The 22,516-nt window shown below is 42.6% G+C and overlaps 1 protein-coding gene across 10 annotated transcripts in view; it reads left to right on the top strand.

The window, feature by feature from the left end:
- LOC310890189 (mothers against decapentaplegic homolog 2) overlaps positions 1-8,900 on the top strand; it is a 47,350-nt gene extending 38,450 nt beyond the window's left edge. For all 10 annotated transcript variants that reach the window (XM_083818879.1, XM_083818885.1, XM_083818883.1 and 7 more), the window contains 4 exons: positions 967-1,179; positions 3,003-3,140; positions 3,314-3,458; positions 6,968-8,900. In XM_083818879.1, coding sequence (XP_083675005.1) covers positions 967-1,179; positions 3,003-3,140; positions 3,314-3,458; positions 6,968-7,091 — 620 coding nt within the window. In that variant the 3' untranslated portion in view covers positions 7,092-8,900. The remainder of the gene's footprint in view (positions 1-966; positions 1,180-3,002; positions 3,141-3,313; positions 3,459-6,967) is intronic.
- The last annotated feature ends 13,616 nt before the right edge of the window (positions 8,901-22,516 follow it).

Below are 22,516 nucleotides of genomic sequence, written 5' to 3'. Positions count from 1 at the left end.
AGTAAGAGCTGTATTAGGAGGAAACTGTTGGGTTGGCTTCCCAATAATAAACATAATAGAGCTGGGCTAATGACTAGTTAATAACTACCCTATTTCTGTAACTGTTGAGCTTCTAGCAGAGAGTAATGTGGTTGCATGTGTGTTCAGGAAATTAATTCAGAAAATATTTTAAAGGACATTAGCCTGTCCTCAGTGCTGCCCAGACTTGCTGTCTCCCCCTGTCTGTTGTTCTGCTCTTCTCATGTACTGTTTCACCTGTGGCCACAAGACAATTGTTGCTCCTCCATTAGTTGCCCACCTGCTTTGATCAGGTTCTGTTGCTGTGTGTCTATAAATGCCTTGGGAAGATCAGATTCCTTTGACTTTGTTTAAGGAATGCGGAGTTGGTGTGAGAGGCAATGCTATTCAGAGAGCTGAGTGAGTAATTAGAGTAGGTAAAAAGAAGAAGCAATGCAGGAAAAGCTGAAGATGCACAGGGAAGATATGAAGCTACAGTAGGGAGAGTGCCTTCAGATGGATGGGTATAAGGTGGATATATTGTAATATGAGGGAACGTAATTTTCATATCAATAACTTTTTCCATTGTGTGGTTCAGTGTTTGATAGTTTAATCTCTTTAATGTTGCCAAAGTGTTTTTAAGTTATAAAATGGTAATAGAAGTGTCTCAACGTCTGGTACTTAAAGTAACATTGGTTTAATCATTTTGCTGAGCAAGTACAAGTAAAGTATGTGAACCATGGTCATTTTATATCACTCCTTCCCCTCCACCCCTTCCCTTGTGTGGAATACTGAATTCTGTTCTCTTTACTGGGACAGGTAAAAATGATGGCAAGCAAAAATTAAATTTGAGTAGTTGGAGGAGAGTTAAGCTACCATTTCTGGAAGAGAAAAATAGCAAGGCAGATAGGTTTTTTTTCAGCTTCAGTTCTGTGCTATTCTTATTTTTTGTTTAACTTTTTTTTTTAGACTTGCAGCCAGTTACTTATTCAGAGCCTGCGTTCTGGTGTTCAATAGCATACTATGAATTGAATCAAAGAGTGGGAGAAACCTTCCATGCATCGCAGCCTTCCCTGACTGTAGATGGTTTTACAGATCCATCAAATTCAGAACGATTTTGTCTAGGTCTGCTTTCCAATGTAAACAGAAATGCTACAGTGGAAATGACAAGGCGACACATAGGTAAAAATCTCGTCTTTTAACTGTTTTAATATTTTAGCCATGAAGTTATCAGTAGTGGTCCAGATAGGAAGGGCAGATCTGTGTTTTGGGATTGTTTCACCATTGTACAACCAGCCACTGAACTGTCTCAAGGCTTTCCAAGGGGAGCTTGGTGTCTCTTGCTAAGGACAGAATTGGAATGACAGAGGTCACTGCTTTCGAGGCCAGAGAGAGAAAAGAGTCCAGAGCTGCTGCTACCACAGCCACTTGCAACCAGGCAGAGATGTGGTAATGGCTGGATCTGAAGAGAGCTGCTTTTTCCTCAATCAGTAGTCACTGAGTTTGTGACAGCTGCAGTCACTCAGCTGCCAGGCTGAGAGCAGGCACAGGAGGAAGTCACTCAGCTGTATGGGTATTTCTGCTGCTCACGTGGCTACTGTCTTGTTTCAGGAAAAAGATGATTCACCAAAGCAGTGTGAAGGGCAGGGTTTTGGCTTCCAGGCTCCCTGTTGGACCACTCTGCCCGGGATAGCATTTATATTCAGAATTGCTTTGTGATGAAATTTATGCTGTAATTATAAAATATTAACACGTTTGATTTATTCTAATTTACAAAATACAGAATGGACATTGGTAGTACTGCTTGAGTACTTTTTTAAATGTGAAAAGCTGTTATTGGAATAACACACTTTCAGTGCCATCAGGATTTTCTCTAACAGTTAAGGAATATTTTCTACAACGCAACCTCTTCAATAAAATGCATATTTTTGGATAGATTCTTCTTTTATTTAGCAGTGTTCAGTAGATTTTTTTTTTTTTTTGTTACTGATATTGGTGGAAGGGGAATGGTTGGATCAGATGATCTTGGCGGTCTTTCCAACCTTCATGATTCCATGGTCTTTAGGAGAACCTTCTGACTTTTTCCACCCCAAATCCAAATGCTTGTGTCATCAAATTTTAGAGGTGGACAAGCCCAAGATATGCCAGTGATGGCTAATTAAAATGGTCAATTATGAGGAAAAGCAAACATGTAAGGCGTTCTTCCCCCCCCCCCCCCCCCCCCCCCCTTTTTTTAGAGAGTAGCTCACATTTTGGTTGAAAAATGTTTTCGAAGAAAACAATGAAGCTATGGCCTCTAAAGGACCTGTTAATTATAAATAGCTTTTTTTGGGGAAAATCAATTGTACATTACTTCTTACTCGTGCCAGAAATAACCCATACAGATTTTTTTTTCCTCTGAGAAAGAGCAAGATCATAATTCAGAAGTGAACAATAGGATTTCGTACTGGTTTCTTTTTGGCAATAGGCCTAAATGAAGTCCCATTGTTTTTGTCAAAGTAGTACGGAAAAAGGGGTATGCAAGTGGGTTGTGAAATCGTGTGGGTGCATCTAAGAGGAGAGTCTGTGGAAGTGGTATACTTGTTCTGTTTTTTTCCCATCATCTTAGCAGCATGTGCCACTTCACATACAGCACTTCATATTGGCACATGTTTTAATTACAATGAATCTAATCTTTTTCTTTCAGTTGTGGAATTTCTTCAAGTGAAAAAGTTATTTGCTTCTTAACTTGGCTTTGGTTACTAGCCATTGCATAGCTGGAAAATTCTAGATCACTGGACCGAAAATTATTCTGCCTTTCTTTCAAATATTGTGTGATAAAAATGCAAGCTAGTTGTGTTCTGTCCCTGCTGCAGCTGTCAGACCAACAGTATGGTTATCTAGATAATTGATTTCTCTTTTTGTTGTAAAGACAAAACTTGGCCTTCTTTAAAACAAAATACTCCCTTGTTTGTTAATCTGCCTGGGTCATATCATAACTAGAGTTCCTTTGAATTTTGTTACAGGAAGGGGAGTGCGCCTCTATTACATCGGTGGAGAAGTTTTTGCTGAGTGCCTGAGTGATAGCGCAATTTTTGTTCAGAGCCCGAACTGTAATCAAAGATATGGCTGGCATCCTGCAACTGTGTGCAAAATTCCACCAGGTTTGTAACCTACCAAAGGTCTCGTACAAAAAAAAATCCAATGTATTTATTCGTGGGGTGTCATTTACTTTCCTTTTGATGCCTGTAAAGGGTTTCTTCATAGTTTTGGTCTTCTGTGTAGCAAACACAAGTATTCGTTAAGTGTACTTCTTTGACATTTTTTTTCTTTGTAGGATGCAATCTAAAAATCTTCAATAACCAAGAATTTGCTGCTCTTCTGGCTCAATCTGTGAATCAGGGTTTTGAAGCAGTTTATCAGCTGACTAGAATGTGTACCATAAGAATGAGTTTTGTTAAAGGATGGGGAGCTGAATACAGGTAAGAAAAAAGCCTTTACACTTAAATCTAGAGCTGTTTTTTTCTTCTCGCTAATGTGCTCTAATTGTCTGGCTTGAAAGCCATATATATGTGCTACTGTAGCTATGTTGTCTTCAAGTTGAACCCATGTTTTCCTTTTCTCTCCTTCAGCTATGGAGCTCCTAAGTCACAAAGACAAACTGATTTTAGTATTGCACTGAAGTTCATTGAGCAAGGAATTTCATCAGAGTTCACTTCCTCACTTAGTCTTGCTTATTGTGGTGAAACCACTGACAGCATGTAGAAGTTTCAGTACTTGTTGTACAATTATTTGCTGTGTTAGACCTATAGTCATTTTGGTCTCTGTGCTTTTCTGTGTGTAGTATAATGAGTTTGTTAGGTTGTGGTGTGGGATACAGTTTGATGGGACCCAAGGGAAAGTATTGAAGTGACTTGAGTTCATTATGCAGACTACAACAGTTGGAGAACATGCATTTAAGGGATGGCAAATACATTGGAACTTGGAGTGGAAAAAACTTTGCAGGATTAAGATGTCCGTTTATGTAGAAAAAAACGCTAAAAATCATTGAGTGGAAAAGTAGTCTTTTATCTGCTTTTGAATAGTCTAATTGTATTCTCTATAGAACAAACTAAAACCTATAGTTTAGATGGTGCCTCTTTTTAATACAATATGGGAATTTGGAGAGAGAAGGAACTAACTTCTAACTGAGCAGTTTTAAAGATTTCATTATTTTGGAGAGCTACAGATGTGGTTTTAAACAACAACAAAAAACCTTAAATGTCTCTAGAAAGTGTTTACTAAAAGAATAGAAGTCTGACACATCAATACCATATTGCAATACAGAACAATTATTTTTTTTATCCTTAATTCTGAAGTTAAACAGTACCAGCTTGCACAGTAGATCCTGGGGTTTTGATTCTTTTATCTGCTCTTGCAATATATCCATGCAAATGTGAGCCATTGGTGTGTGGGGGAGGATTCTCGGCTAATGAAGCCAATTTTGTAAAAGCCTAATTAGATTAAATGAAAAATTTGAGTAATGAAATAAATTGGTACCTCTTTGTTAGCAAGAGGTACGCAAGAAAAAAAAATCTGGCTCAAGTTTAAAGAACTGTTGGATTTAGCTCAAAAGGCGTATGTATACACTTACCCATAATTAAATACAACATTCAAGTCAGAATAGAAGAAAGGCTTAATCAGTCAGATTATATGAAGACAGCTTGAAGTGAATGGAGTGTAAGTGTTGGGTTAAAACAGCGGAGAGGCTTTTGGTAAAGTTATTGTTAAGGAGGGAGAATGATTGTTAGCAGTCTCTAAACCCTTCAGAGATCATAGGGTTGAAAAAGCCTGGTGGAAACACTGCCAGAACAGCAGAGTCTGAGTACTGATGTAATGCTGAACTAGTTTCTTTGCATCTCTGTTGAAGATGGTGCTAATAAATTATTGAGTTGTAAAACTTGTAAGTTATGCTAAGTTATGATTAAAGTAAGAAGTTTTAAGCAGCTTTTAAGATTAAAGGTGCTCCTACATGCACAACCTTGAATTTAAATTAAGGCAGTCTAAATTGTCAAAATAGATAGTGAAGCAGGGTATCACCGAATCACCCTAAAAACCAGTCATTGTTAAAACTTCCACGCTTCACTATTATCTCAGAAATGTTTCTCTGAGTAGGCTTTGGCAAAGCCAAACCATTACCTACCTGTTAGGCATGTGGCATATGTTCACAAGCATGCTGATATGGCGAGGTGGTAGATTTTATAGGCTTAGTAGACAAAACAGTTCATAGCTCTTTGCTTGTTGTGTGTTGGCTTAAATTGAGCATTGTGGTAGAAGTTCAGATCATCAGTTAAGCGTTCACATTAACACAGGAACTAACCAGGGCTAGAATAATCTTCTGAAGAAAGTTGAGGTGTAATCTCAGCAAAGATTTAGCGATACATAGATGGGAACTCAATGGATAGAAGAAGCTGAGTTTTAGCTTTGAGAGGGCTGCTAAGTGACTATCAGTATTTTCTCTTTTGCCAGGGCTGTTGAACAGAACCAGTTATAAAATATTCAGGAAGTGTGTTGTGGAACACATTGTAGGGGAGTTGACAGTGGTAGAATAATGAACTTCCTTCTTTGGGAGAGGATTTGAGACTAAATGGAATTACATTTCCTGTGGTTTAGATTGCTCTTTTATTGGATCGCTTTATTTTGGCATAGGCATTCAGGGCTAAGATAATGTTTTTTGGAGTGCAGAGAGAGCACAGACCCCAGCCGTTTCTTCTCCTAGAAAATGTAAAACCACAGACAGCTTTTGAAATCCGTCTTCTCGTTGGCTTAATTTTTCTGCCTTTTCAGTTCCTCCATTTATATAAACATTTCCTTAAAGCAAAGGGTTCCAATGCTGACTGTAAAAACGAAGGGGCTGGGTTTGTGACTAATCTGCTGCCTTTGAATCTTAATGCCTCCTTGCTTTGACTTTGGAATACGTAGAATTATTAGGAAAGACTGGCTTAGCAACAGTAGTCTTGCCATTCTAGTTTGAGAAAACTCCCATGCCTAGAGTGGGTACAGTGAAATAACAGGATCTCTCAGGCACGAGTGTGTCCAATATTGGTTTCTTTGCAGATGAAAAGGAAGATTTTTGAATAACAGGTCTCTCTCCCAGGGATGTATGGGAGAGTAAAAGGAACTTTCACGGTTATCAAGCTTTTGGCTTTTACTAAGGCTTTCTAAAAAGTCTTTAACTAAGAGCTGCTGTTGTGGAAAAATAAGACAAGTCTATAGAGTAGAAAAGAGAAACAAAATTTTTACTTAATCTGCTTGCGTGAAGATGTACAAAACAATGTAGAAGTATAAATAAGATTACAGGAAATCAGAGATGAAGTTTGGCGTTCCTTTTGAGATAACATCAGTTAGCACAGCATAACCACACCGTGTCACGATGCAGCATTTCTGACATGGCTTCCTTGTACATTTTTCTTGATGATTGCTGTAAAAAGCTAGATCTTAGGATTGCCAAAGCACTGCACCAAAGTTTGGCCACCCTACCTATGCAGAGCCACGCATTTCTGTTCCTTACTTTTTTAGTAGTTGTCTACGAAATTCAAACACAGTTATGCATGCAAACTCTTTGATGGTGAAGATAGTAGCTGTATGCGCTGATGGTGATGCAGACACCAGATTGGTTGGACAGTCTTCACTTTTGAGTTGCTTTTTTGTAGTAAGGCGTTTGGTGTGGTGTTTGGAGCATTTGCTCAGTTCTTATCCTATTCTCCAGAGCAGAATATTCTTGATATATTGTGGATAAAAATGTGATTGGTGATGTTTCTTATAGATGTGGGGTGGGTATTTTTTCCAAAGATTGTTAAATCATTAGTACAGTAATAGTAATAGTTGCAAACTTTCATCTTTCTTTGTAGTAGAGATGGATGGAAACATCCTGTCTTATGGATCTTAGAACTGAGAACTTTATGGTAGCCAAAGCTCCTTTCTGACTTTCCCATTCCACTTCATTTTTCAGGCGGCAAACAGTAACAAGCACTCCTTGCTGGATTGAACTTCATCTGAATGGACCTCTACAATGGCTGGACAAAGTATTGACTCAGATGGGCTCCCCTTCAGTACGCTGTTCCAGCATGTCGTAAAACTCCTTTCTCCGTTACCAGTGGGCTGAATACCGAGTCCAATCAACAGACTTAATATAACAGCTCATCTGTCGTAGTATCTGTGTGTGGTCCCCATGAACTGTTTACTATCCAAAAAGGTTTTTTAAAAAAAAAAAGAAAAACAGCACTTGAGGTCTCATCAATTAAAGCACCTTGTGGATTCTGTTTCCTATACTCTGATACTAGATGAAAACTTAGTGTATAGAAATGCCTTCTTCAGAAAGAAGGAACAGTTCTAAAGACTCTTAATGGTGTTTTTATTGGGTATATAATTGAGTGTCCTAATGGTTTATCAATAACATGAATAGCTAAGTATATGTACAGGTAAAGTATCATGATCTCAGATATCACAATATCGTGCTGTTCTACATTTTAGTTCCCATAAACAGATGTTTGGTTCGTTTTTTGATTGGGGCAAGTCTCTCAAAATTCCAAGACTCTACTCCTTTATTCTTTTGTATTTTTTTATATAAGCAGGTTTTCAAGTTGTCCTAAACATTAAAAAAAAAAAAAAGAGCAGACTTTCCTTGTAGAAAAGCTTAACTTTTTGCTGCCTTCTTAAAGAAAAAAGAAATCCCTCCATTAGAAGGGAAAGAAATGTCTGAGATTTATCTGTGAAATCTTGAGACACTTTATATGCTTAATGGGGCCTAAAATGAATTCATACTATAAATTCCGAGTATCCATCACACTAGGAGTCTACTTTTCCCTACCCATCTGAGTTGATGCATCTGTTGCCAGCAATAATGCTGGCACTGATTTATTTGGGACTTTTTTGTACATTGAATCATTGAAATCAATATTTTTTTTTTCTCATGGAGTGAGAATTTACCATGGTATTGGATAGTGGATTAAACACACAAGGTTATTGGCTTACCCCTTACATCTGTATGTTTTCATTAAACAGATGTCACTGAAAAAAAAACCTCTTGGTTTTAGTTTTTGGAGCCAAATACCTTAAAATCCTTTTCCAGGGTAAACTAGACTCTTTCATATAGGTTCTAAATAGATGCAGCTTCTTAAGATATTTCAGTAACAGAACTTAAATTTCTGATCTGAGTGGCTTTGTATAGCTTACTTACATACCAGATCATATGCATTCATTATGTCATAATGGGCCTTGTTAATAAAAGTAGTTGCTTCTGCAAAACCTCTAGGATAGTGGTTGCTGAGGTATGACCAGCGGAGGAGGACTTCTAGGTTCTTCGTGACAGTGCATGTTATTGTGAACCCTTGGACACTACAGCTGCACCATATTAAAAATATTCTGAAATATATTCTACAAATAAGTCTGGGTTGGGGAAGGGTTGGGAAACTGTATAGAAGGGTTATTCTGACTTGAAAAATATACATCTTACTAACAATCTTGTGATCTAGCTGTCTGTCATTCTTTTGTTATTGTGGCAGTAGCAGGATTGCCTTTGTCTGTTTTTTTTCCCATTGTTTCATCCATTACACTAGTACTGTACTTTGTAAGTACGGCTAGTGATAACTTAGCTTTGAGAACAAAAATGTGGCCAGTGTTACAGCTTTTAATCAGTTGACTGAATTGATGATAGCGATGGATATTTTTATGCCATAATGATTAGGGCATAGAAGCAATACCAAAAATCAAGCCTTGAAAAAGTGGGCCAGACACCTTTTCAAAATTGGCAAAGCAGTTACCAGTTTGTGCTGGTTTTACCAGTAGACTAATGTATTGGTAGAACTTGTGAACCTAAGAAATAAGCTTCATGCGTGTTGCATTTGCCTAATATGTGAATACACTAATAAAAGATTTAATTCTCATGTTGGTTGCTTTTTTCATTAATTACTGTATATATTTTCTGCTGAAGGTTAGGACTTATTCTAACCAACCTAAAAAAGTGGCATGAGTGGCGTGCATGCTGTGGCCAGAATGGTGTGTACAGTTTAGATGTTAAAATCACTTCTTGGGAAGCTGTCGTGGAGGTTCTGTATCTGTGTGTTTAACAATACAGGCTTCTACTTCAGATCAAGTTTGTTAAAGCAGTTGCTTTTTTCCTACCGCAATCAAATTACATCCTACTGGCTCAGATGTTTACTTTCACCTGTGAAACAGATAAGAGCAACTTGTCTGGGTTAAAGACTCCACTGCATTTATGAGCAGGTTGCAACTTGAATCAGTTGGGTGACCTAATTGTATAGTCTCCATACTGTGGGTTTCTGTATGTGTTCTCTTTCAGCTGAGGCGATATTCCTTGCTTTGCCTTGAACACAGTAATAGCCTTGATGAAAGCCATTTTTGGTAAACGCACTTCCAAATAGCGTGCAAGGGCGCTGCAGGCATTATCTGTGGACCTGTGGTGCTGCCTGTGGACAAGGCCACCTCAGTCTGTGTAGAAGTCAGTTCTTTTGGCTTCTGTCAGCATCACTAGAATAGCCTCTCCCACTGTTACTGTTTCTGCCACAGCTTGGTGGAACAAGGGAACAAATCTTTGAAATATGTTTGCCTGTATTTTATTTAAATGTCTTGGGCAGTCCTGGGGTAACTTTAACCTACTCCTTTTTCTTAATCCAGTGCCTTTCTGATTTAATCCCACTGATGTTCTGCCCTTCCTCAAAACCTGACCAGTGCCTGCTCAAACATCTCAATGCAGAATGCCTGCAGTATGTTAGGAATGTGACTTCATCCCTCTTCTCTCTTGTCAGGCAAAGTATAGTGACTTCCAAAGTACAAATGAAAAGTGAATTATTTTTTTTCAGTAAAAGTGCTTTGTTAATATAAAACACTTACCAAGCAGGGAATAATCAGCTGAGGTACTCCAAGTAAGGCTAGACAACTAGTTATCTGTGTAATGAAGCTGGAAGAGTGCTATATGTGATGACTTGCTCTAATTTGGGACTGGGATTCCTGGGTTCTAATCTCTCCCTTGTCACTAGCCCTGTCTGAGCTTGATTTTTCGTAGTCCTGCCAAAGTAAAGTAATCAAAAATCATGTAGTTGATGTAAACACCTGAGCCTAAAAACAGTTTGAGTTGCCTCATCTCAGTACATACAAGCTGAGAAAACTTCTCAGAACCCTTCCCCCTCCGAAGAAAAAGCCAATTTCATTTAACAGTTCTTCCAGTTCCAGGGCTGTGTCTTTGAGAACAATGTCAAATGCCTGGAGTCTTGCACCTTTAAACTGTGAGAATTGATGGCTGAATGTCACCTCTGTATTTTCCCATTGCTTTTGTGCATGGTGCTTATTTAGGTGTTCAGCTTTCTGCAACAGGATTTCTCTGCTGCAGTTTTAGTGTCTTGCGCAGAGTCCTCCTACCTCCTTTGGCTTCCAGGTGCTATTATACAAATCTAGAACGTGGTGAAAACTGTGGCGTTTTCTTGTTCTTACTCAGGGTGCTGTGCTTAGTCAGTGCTTAACCTTTTTGAGTCTGACTGCAGGCAAACTGAACAGTTCTAACTTCAAACCCTGTGTATAATAAACAGGGAGAGGTAAACTCTTAAATGTGTTTGAGGCTCTGAATTGCTTTCCAATAGAGAGCCAAGGCTGTTGACTGAGGTGCCTAATTTAAATACATAAAGTATATCTGCTTTAAAAGGTACTTGGATTCTATCAAAACAGTCTGCTTAGATGTTTAGTAATAATAGCTTTAAACTAATTTACACGGTAAAACTAGAAATCACAACTACTCTTCTACGCTAAGCTTCTTATTTTCATGTGTCCAACTTGACTTTTCATGTTGAAGTGGGCGGGTGCGATGTTTGAGGGGTTGATAATCATCTGCCTCCAAATTGTTGGCACAGCGAGCTGAAAGTGTTTTGTTTTTACCTTCAAACTTGTCATACTTCATTGTGGTTATGGCTTTTTTTAGCATTGCAAACTGAAATTTTCCTGCAGCTGGGTTTTGAGTTAAAATATTGTGAAATACAGGATTTCACTATACTCCACCCACGCAGTGTTTTACTTGAGTATAAAGTGGTGTTCCTTTTCCCAAAACAAGTCTGACTGTAACCTAATTTTGGGGATGCTCAAGCTTCAACACTAGCTCTGAGGAGTCGATGAAGTACTGTATTCACTAGAAGAATTACACATATCCTAGGTAGCATGACAGCTGTACTAGAAAGTATCTCTAGGAGGACCTCAGGGAATTAAATTGCAGCCAGTCTGAAAGTTTATTACTAGTGAGAAAATACTAATGAATTGTGTATTTTCCTGACCCCATAAGCTTGGATGGTATGTAACCATCACAAAATCTTTATATTAAAGAAGGCCATTTAAAAATAGCCTTTAGTCATCTTAGTCGTCTTTTCCATGCCTCTTGTGTAAAAACTTCTCTAAATAAGATTGCTGTTCCTTCTCTTGGGAAAGCACTGCTTGTGGAATAAGTTTCTAGTAATAGAATTGTCACAGCTACAAAAACTAGAATCAAGGCTTCAAAGTTAAGAACAATCTTTGATGTTACATTACTTGTTTCATCAGCTATAGTCAGGATTAAATCTAGTCAGTTGGCAGAAGAAAGATGGATGAATAATGCGTATGTAAAGATGTCAGGCCTTGATGCTCTTGATCCTCTTTCCTCATGGAGAAGATCTAGTCAGAATGGATTATAGGAGAGCCCAGTTGCTTGTCCTGTTCCTTTTGGAATAGGATCCAAAGTAGCAATGGACAATGCATGCTCCTGCACTCCTGTTTTTCTTTTAATTTGCAACACTAAAAGGTGGAACAAAGCTGACACTGATTTTTCTGTGTTAATAGTACCTAGCTATTTGCTCATCTAAAGCTGCAGTAATGTATTGTTTAAAGAAAAAACGTATGCCTCGTGAATTAATTGAGCTTATGAGCAACGTGTACCTGAGGCTGCAAATTCCATATGATTTTAAAACTTATCTTTGCTTTAAAGTCTCGCTTATTTGCCTCTTCGTTTTGAAGTAAAATTCCAAGAGCAACTATTGTGGCACCAAGCATAGACTATTCAACTATTCAGCTTCGGTTGTCAGCAGTTGCAGTTTTATCTTTGGATGGTGGCGTGGGTGCTGTCCGTCAGTTCTTATTTAATCCTCGAGAGGAGTTGTCTAGGTAGTTGGTCAACTTTGGGCAAGGAGTAGCTAGGCAGGGAAACTGGAGGACCTTGAGCATGCAGCAGATTTTCAAGGAAGGTGGAGAAGAGGCAGTTCAAGTTTCAGAGCCGTGTTCTGGAGCAGGGAATTCCGGGCTCCTCGGGGTTGTTTCTTATGCTCCAAAGTCCTCAGATAGGAGGCAGTTTGTAGACTCCCCAGGGCTTTAGCAGCTGGGTGTTCGTACTTTTCCTGTGAAATCAGTGATGGAGCCTGTGGTTAAAAGGGGTGGGGGGTGGGGGGGTTGGGGGGGGAAGGGGAAGCCTCAGGTAGGACAGGCAGGCTTTTCAGGAGAAAAGCAAGACACTGTCCTGCTGAAGCCCTGAGAAGGGCAGAATGTATCTTGCCGTAAAACAGCAGGCAGTGTCAAGATTTGAGAGCTGCTGGCAATTTGAGTAAGGCCATGCAGAGAAAGATTGTGCTATTAGAGGTGCTAGCTCAGGTACGGGTACAGGTTCTAGTGAAGTTTCTTACAGACCCGAGCCAAGCTGAGCCAAGATTTAATTGTGCTGTGTGCCTGTATTGTGCTTCCTTGCTTGCTTGTTTCCAGAGCTAATAAAGGCAGGTGAAGCTCAGGCTGGGCTTCGCTGCTAGTGTGGAAGCGTAAGGGCTCCACAGACTTTCAGTACCCAGGCTGATGCCTAAGAGTTTTATCCACTTCGGAATTAGTTGCAATTTAATTTGGTAAGTGGCCTGCTGCTTAACAAACAGCATTGGCTTTGGTAGCAGAGGATCCCAAACCACTAGATTTGTAGCAGGGAACAAACAAAACAGTTTTTCGTGAGGACTGCGGGGAGCATTGCCGTGCATCTTGAGGAGTGAAGCAGCCTCAGGACCGCAGAGCACCGCGGCAGGCTGGGGGCAGGGGAAGCTGGGACTGTGGCTGGCAAGAGCTGTGGTTGCTCTGCAGAGCATCCGCCCTTCGGACTGGACATATCTAACAGGATCCAAGTCTGCAGGAAAGATGCATGTACAGCACCGAGGTGTACCTCCGTAGCCAACATAAGCTTTATCTCCTCTTTTTGTAGTTGAGCCTTGGAAATGGTAACACGCTAATTTAGGAACAATAAGGAATCCCCTTCTAGACCAGTGCGCCATCTCTTCTTCTACAGCTTCACAAGTCTGAGAGTCCAACGGGAGGAAAAACCACAGCTGTTAGCAACGCTGATGTTAGTACTGATGCGAGGGGAAAATATCTTCATAATGTACTCAGACTTTGAGGTTTGTGTGGTGCATTAAATTAAAATGGGCAAAGAGCCAGGGCTGAGAAGCACTGAGGTTTTGTAGAACAGGAAAAGTGGTGGAGCTGAAAAAATGAAAGCGGGTGATGCTCAGCTTCAGCAGAGATACGTGGTATTGAAAAGCACCCTCACCAGTGTATGAGCACTCTTGATACACATCTGCTAGTTAAAGATAAAAACTGGTTTTCTTTTTGTTACAGTACTGAAAGAATAGTTGGAGCACAGGAGCAGGTTTAAGGGAAATTGAGCTAGTGGGAATGTAAGTCTGGTTTTGCACCTCTGTTACTCTCAGAGGTGGGACTTGGTGTAGTCCCTTTAGAAGTAACTTGAGGTCAAGACTGAAGAACTGACACAACTTGTCCCGTAGCCTGGCACTGCATGGAAGAGACTGTTACATGCCCACAAGGAGAAGCAGTCTTAAAAAATAAATGAATTAATAATAAAAAGTCCACAACTTCTGTGGGAAGAGATTTGACCTAGTACCTAAACAAATTTTGATTTTAGAGGTGAGAATTTCGCCTTTTCTTTAATCAGTGCTAAAACAGTCCTTGTTGAATGTTCAAGTGCTCCTCAGCATATAGAACATCTCATCCCATGAAGTGAGGGTGGTTTTTTGTTTTGTTTTTAAGGGCTTGGAGCCTGACTTACTGAAATTGCAAGACTTTTGTCTCATTTTCTTCTATATATGCTTAAATCCAAAATTACTGGACAGACAGCAGCCATGCTTGTTAATTGTGGAGAAAAGACACTGTTATTCTGATGCCCTGAGGAAGAGTATTAAGTAGATATTTTTTCTTCCAAAATGTGCACGTGTCAATAGCAGTAAGTTGTCTTAGGGGAAGGGAGGAATAAAAAAATCTTCCAAGTCAGGTACTTGTTAAAAAGGGAATGGGGGTGGGGAGTGGGAAGCAATTAGTGTGTAAAGAACAGTCTAAGTATTTTAATTTTATTTGGATTGAGAGTGCTGGGTTGGAACTTGCCTGGTTGATGGTCCAAAGCCTACTTGAACTTAAGCTTGAAGAGGCTCAAAAGGTCCACGTACATGTGGGAGAGCAAGTGCTCTGTTAATTAGCACTGCAGCATGTAGCCCTGGCCACACTAATTGCCAGTGTTGAGACTGTAATGTCCAACTGCATGGCTGACAACAGATAAGGACAGATGGCAGTGAATTAACTGATGTTTTTGATTGTTGTTCAGACACTGGCTTGAGAAGCACCAGTCTGCTTGCAGAGGCTGCTGGTAGTGTAAATTTGCTAGGATCTTGACAAAAGCAAGTTTAATGAATTAGCTAGGTATTGAAATGAATTTGTATTTCTTTAATATTAGTCCTAATCATTGAAGAACATCTAGATGAGAGTACAGATATCTGGATTGAAAGAACTGGCCAGCAGAAAGGAGTCGGTGGACTTCTCTCCATGTCCTGGATGCCTAAGTGGCAGGTCTGGGTCAAACCAAAATTCTAGTATTGGCTGCAAACTTGCCATTATTAACATCCGTGGAGTTCTGGGTGTTCGACTTCTTGCAGCAGTGATAGCGTTAACTCTAAAACTTCTAAGGTGTGCCTTTCATGGTGTATAGGAGCTATTTCTCCTCCTTTGATACTTGCAAAAATCAAGTGCTCTAACTGGTGTTGATCAAACCCAGCCTTTCACTGAGCAGCCTGAAATCACTTCTGTCGTCTTGTTATCCGTGTGGTCAAGGCAATGTCAGCTCTGTCAAGAGCCAGCTCCCTTAGCGGCTGTTTTCCACCGAATAAACTAATTAAGTGTGGAGATTAAAGGGGATAAAATACTGATACTCATTATGATACCAGTAACATGACCATAATTTCAGAAGTTAAAAAAATAAAATGGGATAGCTCTGTTGTCACCCTGATTTCTCTCCCATAAAAGGTGCTTGCATGGGTGGCTCTGCACAGCAGAGGCATCGGGTTCTGTCAACGCAGATGTCAAACCTCCACAGCTATGGGGGAGTAGGGGGAAAATGATCTCCTAAAAGGTTGTGTGGAGGAGGACCACAGGAGGCAGAGCACGATCAATGATATCTGCACTCCATCTTTACAAGTGTAAATAAGTACAGTCTGTGGGTTGTATTTTATGCCCTTGTTTTTCTGGAGTCCTCAGGTACGCCTAGTGTTTGTCAGCCCTTTGTGTACTTTCAAACAAGTGCTTAAACTCATGGAGAAATTCTTGGTCCCCGTTACCCAACGCTGCAGTGGCAGAGCCAAGTGAAATCCATGCATGTCTTCCTGCCTTCCAGCCCCAGGCTTACTTCACCGAGCCACAGTATTTCTTGACAGGGTACTGCCACCGGCAGCCCATAGCTCTGAGGCTGGGAAACTTTGAAGTAAATGCCAACAGATGTATCTCACGGTGTGCCCCCCTTCCTTTAGCTTGTGGAATTGTTTGGGGTTCAGCCCTTCCATCCCCATGAGGATGGCTCTCTTGTCCCTAGGTAATGGACCAGTGGTGGAGGTGCTGCGAGCAGGTTGTAACTCAAGCTGAGGCTGGCTTTCCGACCAGCTGAAATCAAAGTATCTTCTTCAAAGATGCGAAATACTGAGAAACAGGTGCTGATATTTATGGAAGGAGTTACGTGTCAGTTGTCGGACTATTTTTGTTCCTGGTATTCTTGGAGTTTGCAGATGTGACACTGGTTTGTGCTCTTCTTGCTCTTTGTTAAGGGTGAGGCTAGTTTGCGCGAGGACAGAGGACCCTCACAGACCTTGATTCCTGGTGTAAGACAAGCTCGTTTGACCTCGGGCATCAGCCCCAGCGCATGTTTCCAGAGCAAGCTGATAAACAGTCTGCACACTTCTTGCCTGCTCTGTGAGGTGAGAACGACCAGGGGCACATGCTTGGCTGCTAGCAGGGTTTTAAATTTAACCTGTTGCTTCTAAGAGTCAGCAAAAAGGTTAAATCAGCACCTTGGCTTTAATGTTATATTGAGGTTATATTCCTTTGAAAACTACTGCCTTAAAAAAGGGGTTAGGAGAGGTACCTGTGTTAATGACAATGTTTTAATGCAAGATATCAAGAAAGTCTTTGAACAGTGTGAGATGATAGTTTTAGTCCACTCTACACAAAAGATGTCACAAAATTTTGTTATCTTTGAATTAAAAAAAAGAAAAAAGGCCAGGCACATGAGAGTTGAAATGCTACACGAAAAGTGCTGATTACATGGGGCTGTTGAATAAAAGCAAAGCAGACAAGTCGGTCCCTTCGTCATCTTCCCAGCCAGGCAGTCTCCCTGAGCTTATGTCACCCCACGTATCGCCAGTTATTTCAAAATTAAATTTTTCTGACAAGTCTTCTGCAGGATATTTCTCACTTCGAATTCTCTTTTCCCACAAACCATGAAGCCGTAGCAACAGGACTGTCTTGCCTTCTGAAAACTCTGTGCTCTGCCAACATTTCTCTCTCCATCCTCATCAGCTTGCAATTTGGGGAAGCAACCTCCTGACTGGGGGCACGGGGAGGTGTCGCTGTCTCCTGTATCACGCTCCCAAGGTGGTTTGTGCAAAACCCTAGGTCTGAGAGCCTAGGACAGCTAGAATCTGGAAAAATCCCACAAGACCATGTCTCGAAGACACCTGACGCTGGGCGCAGGTAAGACCTCATGGTCTCAGGTAGGTTTCAGGCTTGATCTGAATGCTGTTATTGTGAGCGTAGAGTTTGCTTGGGCATCTTGTGACTCCCCAGCAAGACGACCCTGACTTCCTGTGGGCAAGGTTTCCACTATGCTAAACTTAACCCTGCAGTTGATGTCCCAGCCAACCACCGTGGTCAAATGGTGTCTATCCCTCTTGGGCACACCGTCTTTGTTCTTCACAGGAGGTTTCATGTATAAGCTTTGCTTCAGGTGTTCCCAGATGGAGCTGTGCTCTCTTTACTCTCCTGCCAGACTTTCCCACAGCAGCCTGGTCACCATCTGTGCTGTGGCAAGACTCGTTCGGTGGTTGTCTCCTCCCAGGTTGGTGTTAGCAAACACCATCTCTTCTGGTTGGGGCAGCTCATGTAGGCAACTTCACTACTCTTGGTATACTCCTGGTAGACAGAAATTTGACATTCATGCCCTAAAGCTCAGGGCTGTTTTTAAAAGGCGTTCATGCAAAGCTTTCTGGTCTGTCAACCACTGTTTGCTATATCAAAAAGATTACCTTTTCCTCTGTCAGACAGTCCCGATTACCCTGTGGGTTTGGGGTAAAGACAACAGGATTTGCTTGTCTCAGCAGCTCTCCTCCTGCTTGTCCTTGTACGCTCTAGGAGATGAATCGAGTGGAGTTTTGCTTTTTCCCCCAGGTAGGAGATTTATTTTGAAATTATTTTGAGGGCATGTGATGTGGGGGTTAACCCGATGTAAATGAACCGAGCCTGCCTATTTCCCACATGGCCAAGGAACGTGGATGCTTCTGCTTTTAGGTAGGTGTGTGTACGGGGTCTTTCTCAGCTGCTTCAGGTTGCACGGCTGGACTCTTGGAGTTCCTCTCCTTGGCTTCACTGTTCCTCTGGGAAGCTCCAAAGAAGACAGGACAAGGCTCTGCCAGTTCTGGTCACTGAAGCAGGGTGGAAGCAGTTGGAAGTCTGGTTAAAATCTGTTGAGGTCCCCAAAATCTCTGGCCTGTTCCCTGACCTCCTGAGACAGACTTGCCCGCTCCATTCACCCTGCTGCTCCTCACGGCTGGGCTGCCCTGTAGGTCTCCTTGCTCACCAACTCATCTTCCACTGTACTAAGAGGTCAGAGGCAGTGGAAAGGGGTCTCCTTGGAGTAGCTAATTGAAGCTTTCACTCTCTGTTACCAATTCTGAGTACGTGGGGATACCCGGGGGAGCCCAGGAGTCTGGGTATCCCCTCGGCTCTGTTAAGGTGTTTGTCCCCGTGCTCGTTCGTGAGTTGGGCATCTGTTTCCTACATGTGCTTGCCTAGCCTGTGGCGTGGGAGGACGGGAAATCTGACTCCTCGTGGCTGATACAGCATTTAGAGGGAAGAGTATTCCTTCAGAGTGCACCCACGTTTCTCTCGGATGGTCTAATTCATCCAGATTAATCCTATTTCTGTCCCCAAGCCCCTCACCTGGGAGGCTCTTCCCTCCCACATATCAGGCAAGCTCTCCCGCTCAAAGTGCTTTCTACCGGGTCGTGGGGAACTGTTGCTAGAAGATAAGAATTTGGCAATTTTGCCAGCCCCCCATTGCCGTGCTCAGCTGCCAGGTTGTCTTTTCCGAGCCGAAGGAGCCGAGGAGTCTCCTTCTCCTGCACGCATTGCGCAGTGCCGTGGGTCATCTTCCACCCTCCAGGCAACTCCCTGTCCCTGAACCTCTGGGGGCTGTTGGTGCCGAGGGCTGGCCCTCTGCCCTTTGAATTAACGGGGTAGGGAAATGGCTTAGAGTAAAGTGGGACTTGTTGCTGGAAGATAAGAGCCAGCGTAGGTGAGAAGCAACTGTAGGCAGGGGAACTTGTGTGCTGGGCAGCCTGTCCCACATACTGGAGCTGTATTTCTGCATCGGGCAGGAAAATGGAAGAGGTGGGATCAGCCTCCATCCACCCGTGGATGCACGTGGCAGCGCTGGGCTGGGTGCTGCAATGTCCCCGGTGAGCTGCACGGTGCCTTTTGCAAGGGAGAGGCAGTTTGCAGCACAGCCCTGTGCAGGAAATGCTCCTGCAGTGCACAGCCAGCGTGGAAATCTATAAAACATTATAAAGCACAGCATTTACTCACGTAACAGCATGAGGCAATTCCACCCGATGGTAACTAAGGGGGAAGGAAATAGTTTGTAAAAACACTTTCAAAATACAAGGTACTAAAGGGCACTGCGCACCAAGATAAGATGCACCCCAAAAAGAACCTTCTATAACAGGGATCTGGGTCATGTTTGGTTATTTTATTGTGACTACGACCAAATTTTCTCGGTATTCAAATCACATTTAATGGGAAGAAAAATTAGTGGTAGCCCCAAGCCATGAAAATTCAGAATTTCTTCTTTTTCAAAAGAAAGCATACTTGAAAATGTAACCCATGTAACCCATTTTCTGCAGCACATTTGCACTGAAACTTTACAAACACAAAAGAAAATGTTCCTAAGAAAGCTAATACTCATTGAAGGAGAGAGACTTTCCATCTTCCACTCTGGTATGGTTTGAACCATGCTATATTTCAGGCTGTCAGGAATGCAATGAGATCTTTATGTCAAACGAATTGCTTTAAGTAATACATACAAAAAATCCTCCCAGACGTCGAAACCAGCTTCTTCCTTGCAGGTGCTGCATTGGTTTATACGAGCTGTGAGGATCTGGCCTCCAAAACTTTTTTTTTTTTGGTAGATAAATGTTAATTTAACAGGGCTTTCATTGCGAGTGGAAGGGTAAATATGTGAAGGTTTCCTGAGAAACTTGCTACGCTGCAAAAAGACGAAACCTTGAAATGCACGGGCGTTGTTGGTGTAACGTTATAGGCAGGGGGAGCCATCCAGCATGGCTAAATGCTAGTTAGGAGAAGTGATTTTTAAAATTCTTGTCAGATGGGACAAAGTTATGTCTGAGCTCCCCGTGGCCTTGACAAGCCGTAACAGCCCGCAGAGAGGCGTGCATGTGGCACAGCACATAAAAACACGCCGGCTCTGATGGCAGCGAAAGTAAATTAAAGGAACAGGTTTGATCATAAACCTCCTGGAAAATATGAGGATATCAAAGCAGGCTGGCTAATTAGCATAATTACATCATAGCGAATGCAAAGGAGATCATATTAAGGGATATTGTATTGTGGGAGCTTGGCTTCAACTGGTAGTGCATGTTGAACGACAGACTAATAGACTGCTCCGGGGAACGGAGCAGTAAAATCTTGTTATGAATTTGTTTATCAAGAATGCAGAGATAGGAAGGAACAACGACGGCAGTTAACTAGCTGAATTATTGCTTTTTTAACCTTGCTTTCTGCTGATAGTCTTTTGTCAACGCCTGAGCATCCGATTTACTCTAGGGGCAGAGGAAATGTGGGAGCCCAGAGAGTGTGTTAGGGCACTTGGGCTCCTGCTTTCTGGCCATACAACTTCTGTGGCTGCTCCTTTCTCTCTTTTTCTTTGCCGTGCTTTGCTCATGCCTTTATTTGCTCTCCTAAACTGCTGTGCAGTACTGATTTTGACAGGCAGAGCCCCAGCCTTTTGCAGCACTGTTTTTTGGGTGCTCCTGTCTCCCTGCCATGTGTTGTGCTGGCTGGTAACTCCTTGGACTGAACCACACCTGGGTGAAAATGGTCACGGGGACCTGGCCAAAGCTCTCTTCTTCTTGCCATGGTCACATCTCCAAGGGGGCCAGCAGCAGATGCCTACGAGTGGAACACTTCATTGGAGTATTCTTGCTGCAAATCATGCCCCAAACCTGCATTTTTCTCCCTTCCTGGGGTGTTTTGTCTGCAAAAGTTTGCCATAGAGTCACTTAGTTGGAAAAGCCCCTTCAGCTCATCCTTGCCTTGAAGCCAACCTGCTGCTGTCCTGCAGCATGGCGGGCACGTGTGCAGCCATCACACCAGCAACCAGGACGATACCGAGGTGAGGGCAAGGTGGTGCTGGAATGGGAACACCCCGAGATGGAGGCAGATTCACTCCTGGTGCCTCGAGAAGTGCTGCTTCCCCTCGTACACTGGCTGCTTCGCTTTCATAGATCCCCCTGTCAGGGGAAAGAAGTGCTGACAACTTGTAGGTGGTCTGAATCTGCTGGGAAAAAATACAATGCCTTCTTCAGCATCCTCATCCACCACTTTGCGCTCTTTCTGCCTAAATTTACGTGCTTCCTGGGACTCTTGCATTTGCACAGTTGTGCCCCCACTGTTGTCGGCCCAGGCTCTTCCCTCCCACAGCCTTTTGAATCTGGTTTGGGTCACGTTTAACAGAGGATGCTCAGATTTGTAGGATCTCCTAGGGCCACATAAAAGGCACAATCTGCACCAGTACCCTGCTGCAACGTGAGGCCGATGTTTTGCTTCTTTGTTCTGCTGCTGACTGAGCAGAATGGATTGAAATGCAGAGTTCTGGGAACACAGCACTGGTGGTGGGTGCCTGGTGGTGGTGGGAAGTTACTGTACCCAGCGTCAGTTGTGCAAAGCCCTGTGTGAACTTAGTGAACAACTTGGGGTTGTTGTCTCTAACTATTGTACTACTGTAGGAGATATCACATTGTACTGCACTGGCATCAAACATCTTAGCAGTGTCCTGGCTCTGGGCAGTGTCAGGTTGGTTGACTCGCCCATCAAACTCCCAAACTTTTCCTATATGAGCATGGCATCTCTCTGAATTTCAGTACTGAGACAACACTCTGAGCTTCCTGCGCTGTGGAACGTAGTGATTCACACCTCTTAAATTAGCTGCTGCTTTGCATGGTAAGTGCAAAACACTTCCAAAAAAGCTTTGAGAATTGCTCCAAACTGCAGAATTCGTAAAAGTGCCCTGGGAGGGAACATCACTAAGGTAATGTGTTTATGGTGCTGGACAGGAGCAGTCCTTGTCCTGTGCAGCTGCTGGCTGGGGAGTTATGGAGCGGGGCACTTTTATACCCCTACCAGCAGCATCACTTCCCGTGTCCAGAACCACATCTCCAAGATGCCGTGGTGCCCTGCTCAGCACGGACCTGCTCTGTCCTGTCTTGGGCTTCTGTGCTGGAGATAGCAGAGGTCCGAATGAGCACATACAAGTCTGCCAGCCCTGGGGTCGTGCCAAGGTGGTACTAGTGATGATCCTGCCACTGCTTACAGTTGTGCCCCTCCTGGGGTGGGATTTGCAAGGGAGATGCTGACAGCACAGTGAAGGGGAACAATGAATAACTCCAGTCTCCCAGGTAGGGTTGTATCTGGACCACTCATTTGATGCAAAGCCCAGCAGTGCTGGGTGCCCTCTGGCGTGTCCAAAATCAGCATCTTCCTGGGAGGGGAGCACACCGCGGGGCACCTCCGCCTCTCCGGGCTCCGGTGACTTTGCCTGCAGGACCAAAGGCTGTGAATTCACCCCCCAGGCCCGAGCTGGTTCCAGCCAGGCAGTTTGCGGAGGGGTTTTGCAGCTCGAAGCTGAAGAAAACCCAGCATCCACCTGATGGCAGCAGAG

The sequence above is a fragment of the Anser anser genome (assembly GCF_964211835.1).
Source record: "Anser anser genome assembly, chromosome: Z".
NCBI classification, from domain to species: domain Eukaryota; kingdom Metazoa; phylum Chordata; class Aves; order Anseriformes; family Anatidae; genus Anser; species Anser anser.
Note: the sequence above shows the minus strand (reverse complement) of the source record. Positions and strands in the feature narration are given on the sequence as shown.